Source organism: Cyberlindnera jadinii, assembly GCF_001661405.1.
Source record: "Cyberlindnera jadinii NRRL Y-1542 unplaced genomic scaffold CYBJAscaffold_5, whole genome shotgun sequence".
In the NCBI taxonomy this organism is placed as follows: domain Eukaryota; kingdom Fungi; phylum Ascomycota; class Saccharomycetes; order Phaffomycetales; family Wickerhamomycetaceae; genus Williopsis; species Williopsis jadinii.
In genome coordinates, this window is record NW_017963656.1 from 300,446 (window position 1) to 313,173 (window position 12,728).

General features: G+C 39.7%; 4 protein-coding genes across 4 annotated transcripts; 3 read left to right on the top strand and 1 right to left on the bottom strand.

Moving 5' to 3' along the window:
- Positions 1-2: 2 nt before the first annotated feature.
- Positions 3-1,046, bottom strand: SEN54 (tRNA splicing endonuclease subunit SEN54; the record flags this gene model as incomplete). Its single annotated transcript, XM_020217118.1, has 1 exon — positions 3-1,046. The coding sequence occupies one exon, from the start codon at positions 1,044-1,046 to the stop codon at positions 3-5; it is 1,044 nt and encodes a 347-aa protein (XP_020070944.1).
- A 245-nt stretch (positions 1,047-1,291) lies between these two features.
- On the top strand, positions 1,292-3,301 carry SEC63 (protein-transporting protein SEC63). The gene has a single exon (XM_020214855.1). The coding sequence runs from the start codon at positions 1,312-1,314 to the stop codon at positions 3,226-3,228; it is 1,917 nt and encodes a 638-aa protein (XP_020070945.1). The 5' UTR covers positions 1,292-1,311; the 3' UTR covers positions 3,229-3,301.
- Positions 3,302-3,475: 174 nt separating this feature from the next.
- Positions 3,476-4,108, top strand: CDC31 (centrin; the record flags this gene model as incomplete). The annotated part of the gene is made up of 2 exons (XM_020216376.1): positions 3,476-3,746; positions 3,876-4,108. The coding sequence occupies 2 exons, from the start codon at positions 3,476-3,478 to the stop codon at positions 4,106-4,108; spliced, it is 504 nt and encodes a 167-aa protein (XP_020070946.1).
- Positions 4,109-11,739: 7,631 nt separating this feature from the next.
- CYBJADRAFT_172677 (uncharacterized protein) lies at positions 11,740-12,630 on the top strand (the record flags this gene model as incomplete). The annotated part of the gene is made up of 1 exon (XM_020216377.1): positions 11,740-12,630. The coding sequence occupies one exon, from the start codon at positions 11,740-11,742 to the stop codon at positions 12,628-12,630; it is 891 nt and encodes a 296-aa protein (XP_020070947.1).
- Between the last annotated feature and the right edge of the window lie 98 nt (positions 12,631-12,728).

Below are 12,728 nucleotides of genomic sequence, written 5' to 3' on the forward strand. Positions count from 1 at the left end.
CCTTACTTTGTAGTCCTTTGCGTTGGGCCTCTTGCCTTCTTAGTTGGGATAACATTTGCACTTGAGAGATTCCCTTGACTGAGTCTCATATAGTTTATCACACCGTTGTCTACGAGGGCAAACAGTACACAGTTAGAGCCATCTTTGAGCCTCTTCTTCTCTTTAGCACCACCTTGAGCTTCACTTAACGATTCTTGTGATCTCCCTTGGTACTCCACTCGCTTAAAGAGATCATCCAATTGATTCTTTGTCGGGAATCTTGTTGATGAAACATCAACAATCACAATCTGGAAGTCCGGTAGAGGCGGCGACTTCTTCGTGAAGCGTGGATCCGGTTTCCAGACGTCAAATGTTATATCCAAAGGGTATGTTGGTGCTGCTTGTCGTTGAGGTTTAAACTGTAGTCTTATTGATTCAAAAATCGATGAGTACGTTAAAAATTTTGACTTGAGCCATGAAGAAGTAAAAGCTGGGAAGATAAACCAATTGAGTATATCCAATCTTCGAAGCACAGCTCTAAACATCGTGGGAAGATACCATGGCTTTCTCACAGTCGCACACTCCCTCGGAGTATATCTCTGAACAATGTAGCCACACCTTTTCAGATTGGAATACACCTGATACCTCACCAGATCAGTTGCACACATTGCATAAACGCTTTGTAGATCCATTGTGACCTCTTGTCCATTTTTAACCCATATTGGTTCCACCGTACCTCTTTCCACGAGGTAGATGATCTCTTCCTCTGTCAAATAGCACCAATCATTCCTAACAACACCCATAGTTTGCATAAAGTTGCCCTTCAGCTCACTTCTCCATTGTCCATCTTGGTAATATGCTTTCACGTTCTGCTTCACGGTATGTGCCCTAGGAACCGATAAGGCATTATACATATGATCCAAAGAGTCTTGTAGCGTACTGTTCTGGATCTGGGTATCATCCTTCTCAAAGTCCTTTTGGCCTCTTTTCAGGTTCGCAGAGTTTAAGTATTCCCATGGCTGGACCTCATCTTCCAACTCGGTCTCTATGAGTAGCTCTTGAGACATCCCCTGCGCTGTTATTGCCGTGGTTCAAGTCATATTTGATCGTGGTTACAGCCATTGCTTCATGAACTTTTTCACTATAATATAATGTATGATATTATATTATATTTGTCATAATTTTCATAATTAATGGTTATGAGCGTTTGCACTATTTGCTGCCGTGGCCACTTTGCGAAAAAGCGCTGGAAAAGTTTCAACAAGCTCGGTGTGTTGACAAAAGCTGGAGCCGTAAGAAGCAAAGGAATCTCATAGGATCGCATAGCTCATCATGGATTCCCGCTACTCTTATGATGAGAACTCAGAGACATGGCCAGTGTTTGTGCTTGCGCTCACGTCTGTTGCCGTTGTGCCATTGACGATTGCCAAAGTCTACAGCGCTTTGAGTACCAACGTGGAGCTTCAACATCAGGATGCCATTGAGCAGAGGAACATACCTCCACAGGTCCTGAAGCACAGATCTGATCAGAAGAGAAGATCCTCACTCACAAAGAAGAACATCTTTTTAGTCTTTGGGTGGATTGTGATTGCTGCGATGGTTTATTTGGTGTCCACTACCGAACAAACACCGACGCAGAACCTATTCGACCCATACGAGTTGCTTGGTGTTGAGTTCGGTACACCGGAGAAGGTGATCAAGTCCACATATAGAAAGCTTTCGGTCAAGTACCACCCAGATAAGATTAAAGGTGCTTCTGAAGAAGAGATGAAGGAACTGGAGGAGAGGTTTGTTCTCATCACAAAGGCATACAAGGCGTTGACCGACGAGGAGACCAAGGAAAATTACGAGAAGTACGGCCATCCAGATGGTGCGCAGCCAGTATCTCACGGTATTGCTCTACCAAAGTTCCTTGTTGAAGGTAAATCGTCACCTCTGTTGCTCGCACTATACATTGCGCTCATTGGAGGTGCATTGCCATACGTTGTTGGTACCTGGTGGTCCCAGGTGAAGAAGGTTACAAAGAGAGGCATCTATAGTGATACTGCAGAGGAGTTCATCACAAGATTGATGAACCAAAACCCTGCCAAACACGTGGGTATGTCCACTATTTTGACTTGGTTGTCCAACGCTGCAGAGTACAAGGATTTGCTACCTGGTAAGACACCAGAGCAAATCTATTCGCTTTACGAAGAGTACTTGAACAGAAAGCCAAGTGATGACGCTCTCACTGCTGTCTCCATCGTGCCAACTTTGATTAATGGTCTGTTTGACATTACTGCGAACTTTAGAAGCACGGAAATTACACTGACCGTTGTTGACACTTTGAAGCATTTCACTCAGGCTTTACCAGAGGGACCAAAGAATGAGCTGCTTCAATTGCCATGTGTCGATACTGATGCGGTTAACAAGAGTAAGATTGTGAAGTTGGGTAGATTAACGACATTGCCACGTGATGAGATCAAGCAAACCTTGGGAATCAAGGATGATGCCGAATTGGAAGAGGCACTTCGTGTTGGCACAAGAATTCCAAAGTTAGACTTGATCAGTGCCAAGTTCGAAGTCCCAGGTGAGACTGTCGTCACACCTTCTTCAACTTCAGTTATCAACGTCAAAGTTGCCGTGAAATCTGCCAGACATCATAAAAAGGCTTCAGTCTCACAGGAGAAGCTGGAAGAGGATCAAAGTTTGGAGGCTATGAGGGATCCATTCAAGATTGTGCATGCACAACCTCCACTCCCATTGGCACATGCCCCATTCTTCCCATCCGAGAGACATTCCGGGTACGTTGGTTTTATCGTGTTGCAAAGAGATGGTAAAATCTGTGATCAACCTGTCTTGTTTAGAAATCTGGACCTCTCTAACCTTGACTTGTCAGAGACGGAGTTCAAAGACGGTAAGAAAGTTACAGTGGGTACATTCAAACTTCCAGTCTCACAACCAACACCAGCACAGCCTGGTAAATACCAATTCCGTGTTATCATCAAGTCCTTGGATTACTTCACACAGGATATCGACACCTCCGTGACGATGCACGTTCAAGAACCACCAAAGATTGAAGAAGTGAATTATGACATTCCTGATCCTGAAGAGAATTCACTGGCTGGAACCATGGCTGAGCTTAGAGGTGAGAAGGTCAAGAGCGGTGATAGTGATGATGAAGACGAGGAGGAGAGTGACTTGGAAGAGGAAGAAGACTTTACAGATATCAACACAGACACAGAAGAAGAAGATGATGATGAAGATTAAGAGGAGAACAAGTGAATAGACACCCAAACAAGCTACCTTTCATACAAAACCTGCTATAATCGACTACAGTTTCTAGGAATCTTATAGGCTTATGTAATCAAACCAGTACGCGTTACAAAAAAAAACGCGTTCAGGGAATTTCGCGAATTTCTTCACCACACAAAGGCAGAAAAAAACACGGTGCAACTGAAAGGTTTGTACAAGAAACTCAGGTATTGTTCAAGTTCATTGGTGATTCATAGGAAAGATGTCATTGCCTTTACCTCGCCGTCAGATATCATCAACACGTGCACCTTCGCAGCTGAAGAAGGAGTTGCTTGAAGAGCAGAAACAGGAGATCCGCGAAGCCTTCAACTTGTTTGATATGAACAACGATGGATATCTCGATTACCACGAATTGAAGGTTGCCATTAGAGCCTTGGGGTTTGAAATGAGCAAACAAGAAGTATTAGAACTGATTAGAGAGTATGACCGAGACGACAGAGGTCAAATGCACTACGAAGACTTCTTCGCAATCAGTGAGTAACCCGTTGTTCTTTGGTGGCACGGTGCCCCAGCGCGTGTTTGCTTATGTCCGGATGTGGTGTCCGGATGTAAACAGCCTCATAAGCAAGAAAAGTGTTACTAACAGGACTTGAACGAATTAGTGGGCGAGAAAGTTCTTAATAGGGACCCATTAGATGAAATCCGTCGTGCCTTTAGACTATTTGATGATGATAACACTGGTAAGATAAGTCTACGCAATCTACGGAGAGTAGCAAAGGAGTTGGGCGAGAATCTAACTGATGAAGAGTTGAGAGCAATGATTGATGAATTTGACTTGGACAATGATGGGGAAATCAATGAGGAGGAATTCATTGCTATATGCACTGATAATTGAACGAGAAGATACGACAAGACCTGACCATCAGTGATAACCACCTAATAAATTCTGTTTTTCTTCTTTTTTAGACCGGTATACTACGACTTGTGCTAAGAGAATTGACTTTGATTCCTCTATTTTGAATTCCGATTATCTAATCAGCAGAAACTCATAAAGTTTTGTACGCCTTATGTACTTGGATAAACCATGCAGGGAACTCTGGAAGATTTAAGTTGATGGTTCACTCTTGCCTGCCAAGCGTATTGTGTGATGAAAGGTTGGATCAAGGAGGCATGTATGACAGAAAAGATCGCCTTACTAATCTTAATACGTCTTGAGTTTATGGCTTATTTGATTTTGACCAAGAAGTTTTTGTAAGAATTAGCAACCTTGCACTTCTTCTGTTTGTGAAGTTTGTAGCAAGCTAAACGATAACTTCACGTGGCATCTTTAGATATTGACAATATCTAACAAATCATTATTGAATCTCCACGATGCCTTCTCTTTAACCAATCTATGGAATGTGCAATAGATACATAATCAAGATTCTGTTTATATGGGGTAGCTATGCCCCGGAGGTAATTCAACGTGATGAATTTTCAAAAACATTTTACACGGAACTTTTATAACTATCTGTCTAGTATATTGGAATTTACATATTTGGAATTCACCACAAGCATAGTACTAGTCATACACGATCTCCATCTGTTCATTTGCTCGATTCGGATCCTTAATTAATCACGCCATATCCAAATTTTAAATCATGGCCAGAAATTCTAAAATTAGTGACCCATATTTGAAACAATACTGGGTTTGTTTTTAGTTTGCATTTCTCCCATTCAGCTATTGTCGAGTTCTAAGTGATGGAATACAACAGAAAATTATCTATAAAAGTTACAACAGCGGTCTTATAATTAGTTAACTACTAAAACATATCCAAAGATTAGTAGTTCTGAACGAAGCAACAGTTGAGGTTAGGAGAAGGCCATGCACGCCCTTAAAATTTTCTAAATGATCAGTGTATGTTGGTACACTTTATCTAATAAGGGCCCCGTAGAGTTCAGTTGTTATAAAACAGTAATTACATTTTAGGTTGAGACAGTCAGTATGTGGTTCCAATTCTCAAGAGATTGATCTGTTAGCCGTGTAAAATGACATTGCATAGAGTTTTTACATGGACATATGCAGAAGCAAAGGTTGGTAATCATTAACATTTTTTTCTTCTTTTGACTTGCTCATTAACTGCTAGAGGTTTACGATGTTGTGGAACGTAAGAGCCATCTTTATAGTTTGCACAACGTACTACTGAGTGGTTTGTTAATCAGGTATACAATACTTCTCAAGATAGTTCATAAAAAAACTGGCCTGTAGAAACAAACTCTGGGCATGTGCATTCCACATCTTTCGGTGTTCAGTCATTCGAATGAGAGCTATTTCAAGAAGAGTATGTGGGGATATACACAGAAATGATGTTCTTGTGGTCTTTATGAAAGATAAAACTTCAAATTATACTAAAAACATGCTCTGTTAACCACATTTAGAAACTGATACATGACCTTGGTTTCCTTTGCGGTCGCCATCATTGTTCTTATGACTAACCCCTTAGATTATTTTGATGAAGTGAATCAATCAAGTTAAGATACGTATGTATAGCCAGTATCTTATTTAGACTCATAGAATACTATTCATGAATTTTGCTCTATTGCCAAATGTAACTTTGATGTTCATCACAACCCCTTGTGCATCTGCGTGAACAGCAATTGGTTTCAGTTGTACACATACTTTCAACATTAATTGTTCCTCTTCGAATCCTCAAGTATCTATCATCGGTAAAATCAATAATACCCAGTTTTCTCATGAAATAGATTCTTCTACTTTCTTAGGGTAGGTGAAGACAGTTATATACATTCAACACCATGCTGTGGCCTGTTAAGTCATACATTGCTGTTTTCTACAAAATTTTACAGTTAATGGGTTCAGCACTAGCAAATAACATCTATGGTATCTTCCAGACAATCAACCCAATTACAGTTTTTATGACAATTCATCCGAACAATTCAAGTTTTACAATGTGGAAGTGCAATGAGAAAATAACCCCAATGGGATCAAAACTGGTGATATTTTTTTTACCTTAACATGCCATAGGCTTTCGAAGTTAGACAAACCTCTGAAGAAGAAAACTCATTGACCTACTTTGATACAACATTTGATGGTGAACACCCTTCTGCCTTAAGTACAATATATCAAAGTTCTGGGAGAGTCTTGAGCACAACTGAAAGTTGTCAGTTAAGTACAGAAATGGCCGAGTATGGCTCAATTTCAGGCACTCTTCAGTTCGCTGTAGTTTTTGATGCTGGCGCTCGTCACGTAACAATTAATGCTGGTAAATATCGGGAAACGGCAATAAACACCATCATTTTTAACAGTGACTTTGTCCAGACAGTTGAGTTTCTGTAAACACCCAATGTCAATCTTCAAAGACTTTCTGAACGAGTGAATATGATTGACGATGTACTAATTTACTTCACTCCAAAAACCCTTATGTGCTGATCGTCGTGAAACAAAAAGCGATTTTTTCAACGTTACACCGACAGGCTATCCAATAGTTCCTGGATCCTTTGAGTTTTATTATAGTAGATAGATAAAGGATCATATTTTCCTCCAAGATGCGATTGGAATACCTGACATAGCTTCGAGATCTGATTCACCTGAAAATATCTTGCTCTATACTTTCGAATTAATTCTACCAGATAAGCGCATTTGGTGGCTTTTAATTGCTGATATTACAACTGGAGAAAATTTTCTACCCTCTGGCACCTTTAACATTGAGAATATTAACGAAAAGTTCTGGGATTCAGACAGATTACCTGAAACAAACTTCGTTTTAATTGATGGAGATACCGGTGAATCTGGGTCTGGTGGAAGTGAGTGAAGAAGGCATGCGAAAATGAAACTCCTATATATACTAATAATACCATCGAGAAATCTCGAAAACACTGAGGATAACCGAGAATTACGCTGAGTGTACAGCTTGAACGAGAATCTTTACTGAGGATGGCACAGTTACGGCAGTTGTTCAAATCCCAGTTTCTTCTTTCTGCGAGACTTGAACAGGCTCAGAAGAGCCTACTGAGGAACCCGCCGAGGGTACTGTTGGAAGTCCACGGTGGAACCAAAGAATCTAAGGATAAATCTATTGAAAATTCCATTTAAGAGACTACTGATGAGATCGCCGAGGAATTCACAGATGTCAGAATAGGTTCATCAACTCCAGATAAGAGAAACCCCATGATAACCACAATTACAATTTCAACTGAGGGACACACCAGAATCTACAAAGGAACTATTTATGGAGATATCCCTTTTAATAAACATCGAAAAACTGTTACTGTGATTGAAACTATGACCGCCACTACTAGTGACTCAAAAGTCAAATATGTAAAAACCGAATATGATGTTGATCAAAATAACTAGAAGAGCAGAAATGATACAGTTACCAGCACCACTATCAAAAGGCCCCAAAGGACACCAGGAAAAAAGCATGGTGATCATTGAGAACAGAATGCTAGTACTTGCATACGGAAAAACCTGAGGTCATAGTTAATGAAGCTGAAGGCAATACACTTTATGACAAGAAAACAACTATTGATAGATCAGATCATAAAAGCCCAAGTGATGAGATGATGAGCGCTGAGAGCTATCTACTAGATAAGAACGCAAGACAACTTCTAATGTTACGGGTCATACAATTTAACAGAGTGAACTGGTGGATGACACCTCATATTCCAAATATTGGACAGAGTATTTGGAAACTTCATGGGAAGGCCTCATGTCAATTCGCCAAATCGGAACTGTACTTATTGTCTCCAAGTTTTACTCCAAGTTTTGAAGGGAGTATGTCAGCTCAATTGTCTTCGGTTGTTGCTATTGTGTTTTTCTCTTTGCTGATCTGAATTGACTTCGATTCAGCCAGACATTCTATTTTACTTCGTCTGTCTCGATATGTATGGATTTTAATGTTCTTTCAATAGTTCACCACACTTCAGTTTAAGATTCTTATATTAGCATGAACCATTCTTATTGCCGCTTAATAAAACGCATGTCTGGAAAGTTGTAGCAAGTTTCAGAATTTACCAATGGTTATGTGATATAAAACTGCGTATAATAGTCTCACATCGACTGTTAACTTGAAACTTGCAACACCGGCTGTTTGCTATTTAGAAAAGATGCATGAGGCGGACGATGATATGCAAAATGCGTCGTGGAACAATATAAGCGATGTGCATATAACTACGATTATATATCGTTTGGGGCTTGATTTAGTTATTCGTTGTTGCTCATTTGCTTAGCCCCAGGTATACAGTGCCGACAAGTGACAGTAGTGTTCATTCTTGGGTTCGCATAACTTCACCACAGTTTGACGTAGCTGTACACACGCTTAGTCTATTGGGCCAGACTTTTACTAGTTCCAGATTCAGTCTGATGAACAGTTGTGCCAATTTCCGTAATCTCGATAGACTTTGTAGGATATACAATACACGGATAGCAGTGTTGTTTGGTACAGTTTGATGTGAAGAATTTTTGTTCTTTGAATGAGCCATCTTCTAAGATGACTAAAAAACAGAACTGTGGTATCGAACGAATAAGTGAAGTTTTATACTGGAGATAAATGCTACATGTCAGGAAATTTCACATGAGAGTTCGCTTGGATATAGCATTGTCGTAAACACCAAGTCTCATACAACTAAACAGCACAGCAATACCTCTACTGGAGTATTCGCTATAGTAGGAATACAGAACCGACAGTGATATGCCACACTGCATTTGGATTTCACCATGTGCTGTATTATAGCATTATGCAAAATGTATCTAAATACGATATGAAATATGCAAGATCATAGGCATGGGGGCTTCGGATTTAAACAGCAATGATATTCCAATTTAACCATACCCACCGCAGCCATTGCGAAGCTGTATGGTATAACAATACCCCAAAAGTATATAGATGTAAAAGAAAAATTTGATTTACAATCGTAAGGCAACTAGAAAACATCCGTGCAAGTGAGATTTCCCAATACATTTAGCAACATCATAATTCTCATCCCTTAAACCATTCTGCCGGAATTTGTAAAGTGTCAAAAGAAGAAAAAAAAACTTCAAAGACGCAAACTAAGATCTCCGATTAGCCGCAGATGTATAGCCGACCTATTAATAACCGAGACTGGGAAACTCAACATTTGAGAGATTTCCTTCCTGCGGTTTTAACAGCAGACTACATGACGACAGGAATAGGAGAATACGAACACTTTATGACTAGTATTTCTTACCACAATGATTATAAATGTGCTCTAGCACTGATTCGAATTTGAAATTTAAGTGAAATGATATCTACTGGACAGCCAACTAGGTAGTGAATTGTAGACAATGGGCCATCCACCTGTGTAGGATAGAATTGGTCATCATGTGCAATGAGATCAATGCAATGGCCAAAGTTTTTAGTACGTACTACAGAACAGCAAATTAGCCAATGGTGAGCTCTCAAATTGTTTCATTCGAAGCGGAGTATTGGGTCCGAGCTTTTTATGATAGTTGATCCAATTCAATGTGGATTAAAGGCTTGTCAGAAACATCGTCATAAGTTCTGAGTGGAAACTAATACTGCAGACAAGTTACGTAAAAATCATGCTTCTATAATTGATAACTTGTAAGCAGTAATCAAAGATAGCTAAACAGTCCAAAACTTAAAAGTAGGTCTAGATCGACTGAACATACCGGTAGTTTTCTATAACTCCGTGAACCGAGCAGTATGTTCTTCCGTCATTTACAAGCATAAAGTACTAATGTTGATGCAGCCCTTCCCATGACCTATAATTCAAAGTAAAATTCTTTATCCCGTTATGCATGTCGGTTAATTGACATCTTATAGCTCTTATCTAAGAGAAGCGGATTTACCGTTTACTGGATTAGCGAGGAATATTCACGAATAACCCATATCATCGATTATGTTAACTATTTCCCGATTAGTAGGTGCTAAACGAAACCCGCTCTAAAATATAACCCCCAACTGTCAGATGTCGTGAAGTACAACTGCAGTTATTAAGGATATCCTCTAAGAATTTTTACAATAATAGTGGTGAACATTTGGAAGGAAGTGGCTGAAACAGGACCAGCCCAGAGTTGCAATTGATAATACATCACATAATACACTTTTAACACTAAATCAAAGTTGAACAGAGAAACATCCTCCTTAAATTTTCAGCAAGATACAGCAACGTGCAACAGAAAAGTGCATCCGCAGCACAACTACAAGCGTGATGTTTGTACAATGATGTACACTTGTATACATCATTGTACAGTATAGTGTTCTCATAAAATAGTCCGAAGTCAATTAGCAACCTTCTCTGACATCTTCTATCGCAAGAAAACGTCTCATTTGTACATTTGTACATGTAATAATCGCATACAGATCTTAAACTATTGATATGTAAATATATATGTGTGCTGGCTCTAGTCAGATCTTGTCACCCCCAATCAAAGGCAATCATTGGACAGTATAGCCTGGTTGTAGCCTGTTAAAGAGCCCACACTCATTTGAATTTTTGCCTTCTCTCAACCAATAATGTGCACCTCGTTTCAATCACGCAATTCTAATCTCTTTCCATAGCACACTAAAGTTTATACCCTTATGTATAAGAAAGAAGAAGCCATATCTTAGCATTTTACGCGCCTTGTGCGTGCATGTGTATATGCGCAATGTTTTCTAGAACGTCCTCGCGACAGCACTTGATTGCTATTCTTGTATCACAAGGTATGAGCTGCAAGAAACAAATTTGCAGCATATCAGAGACCCCACATGAATTCGAAGCAACCCAAAAATTCACTGCAATGTGCAGTGTACAAATAAACTCAACAATAGATTAAACGCTGTGCAATCTCACAGCAATGTGCCTCTCGTATTACGTTACTACTTGCAATGCGCGCATCCTGTTCTTCTACCTCGCAGGATTCTCGAAGTTTCAAAAAGCAAACAATTGACGCGATAAGATGTAGATGACTACGAATGAGCAATTGAGTTCGATGTAATAATTTAAAATCTTTGGATGTCATAGCTATGATTGAAACTTGAGATCACTGCACTTGCTCCAAACCTTGTTTATTTGCTGACGAAGAGTTTTTGTCGAGGCGGAGTAAAACATATTAGCCATTTTGCAGAAGATATCTTCAATCCATTGCAATTGTATGATACATATGTACATGGAGCTAAGTTGCTGCTCTATAATGGATGTAACAGTACATCGAATTTATGATCTGGACATGGTGTCGAACTATATAAAGAGACGAAGAAGCTACAAACTTGAGGATATTTCTTTTGGTGCAAACAGTTTGTAATACAATCAAAGCAAAGTTAAAGGCAACACTCAGACTTTATTTTAAGAGAAATGTGGTTTCACAAGCTTCTCACAATATACACATGCTCATTGTTGTTCATGTTTGTGTCCTCTAAGGAGGTTTCAGGAGTGTTTACATCCATAGACTCTATTGTGCCGGCATCATCATCAGGATATGGTCCATTTGATTTTAATACCGTAAAGGTATCTTGGACTATTGATACATCCAAAATTGACACAGGGGATACATTTTCATTGAATATGCCATACATTTTCGAAGTTAGAATTACAAATGCGGATAATTCACTAACCAACTTCTTTGACATCAAAAACGATGATGGAACTACATTGGCTTCCTGTAATGTTGACCAAGCTGGTGGAAGATCTCTTGAAACATCCATCAATTGTCAAGTCACAGCAGATCTTACTGATTTCACAACCTTTAGTGGTAGTCTTCAGTTCGTCATGATCGGTGATGGTGGTGGTTTACCTCTAACCATCCCAGCCGCAGAGCATTGGACAGCTGGTGTAAACCAGTTAGTATTCAATGGAGACTTAACACATGACATCACGTTTAAACAGCCAGGTATGAGAACACTCGGAAGAGTTACAATGAGAGGTGATGTTTTTCATTATTACATGCCAAAGGAAGAACTCTGTCCACTCAGCGGTATCAAGAATGGTACTCTGGGGGTCATTGTGAAAAGCCAATCATTACCAATTAATACAGCCGACAGCAATATGTATTACACCAACACATTTAGTCCATATGATTTCCCTCTGGAAGCCAACACCATTCCAGACACCACTAGTCAGTACACTTCATCTGCTAACAGACTTGATTACAGTTTTGGAGCAGTTCCAGTGGGTGGACAGATCTATTGGTCTGGTTTCGTTGACAATGTCGCTCAAGAATATTCCAGCTATGAGGTTATGTTTTCACTCAACTATGACTGTTATGACAACTCGGAGGAAAAGATCGCAGGAAATTATGCTACGAATTTTGTTGTGGTCCCAGGAAACTTGGAGACTGATGGGTCAGGAAACCGTATGTATACTATGAGTTTATTGAGACCAAAAGCTGATAGGTTACTAACATATTCTTCAAGTCAAACCGGTAACTACTACTATTATAGAGACGACCGCATTTGAAACATGTACTACCAAAACTAGATTCCAAACCGGGTCAGACACCGCAACTGTAACTGAGATAATCCAGGTACCGGAGTCATCAGTCTGCATGTCATCTA

Coding starts and splice junctions, on each gene's coding strand:
- SEC63 (XM_020214855.1), top strand. CDS start 1,312: ATGGATTCCCGCTACTCTTATGATGAGAACTCAGAGACATGGCCAGTG.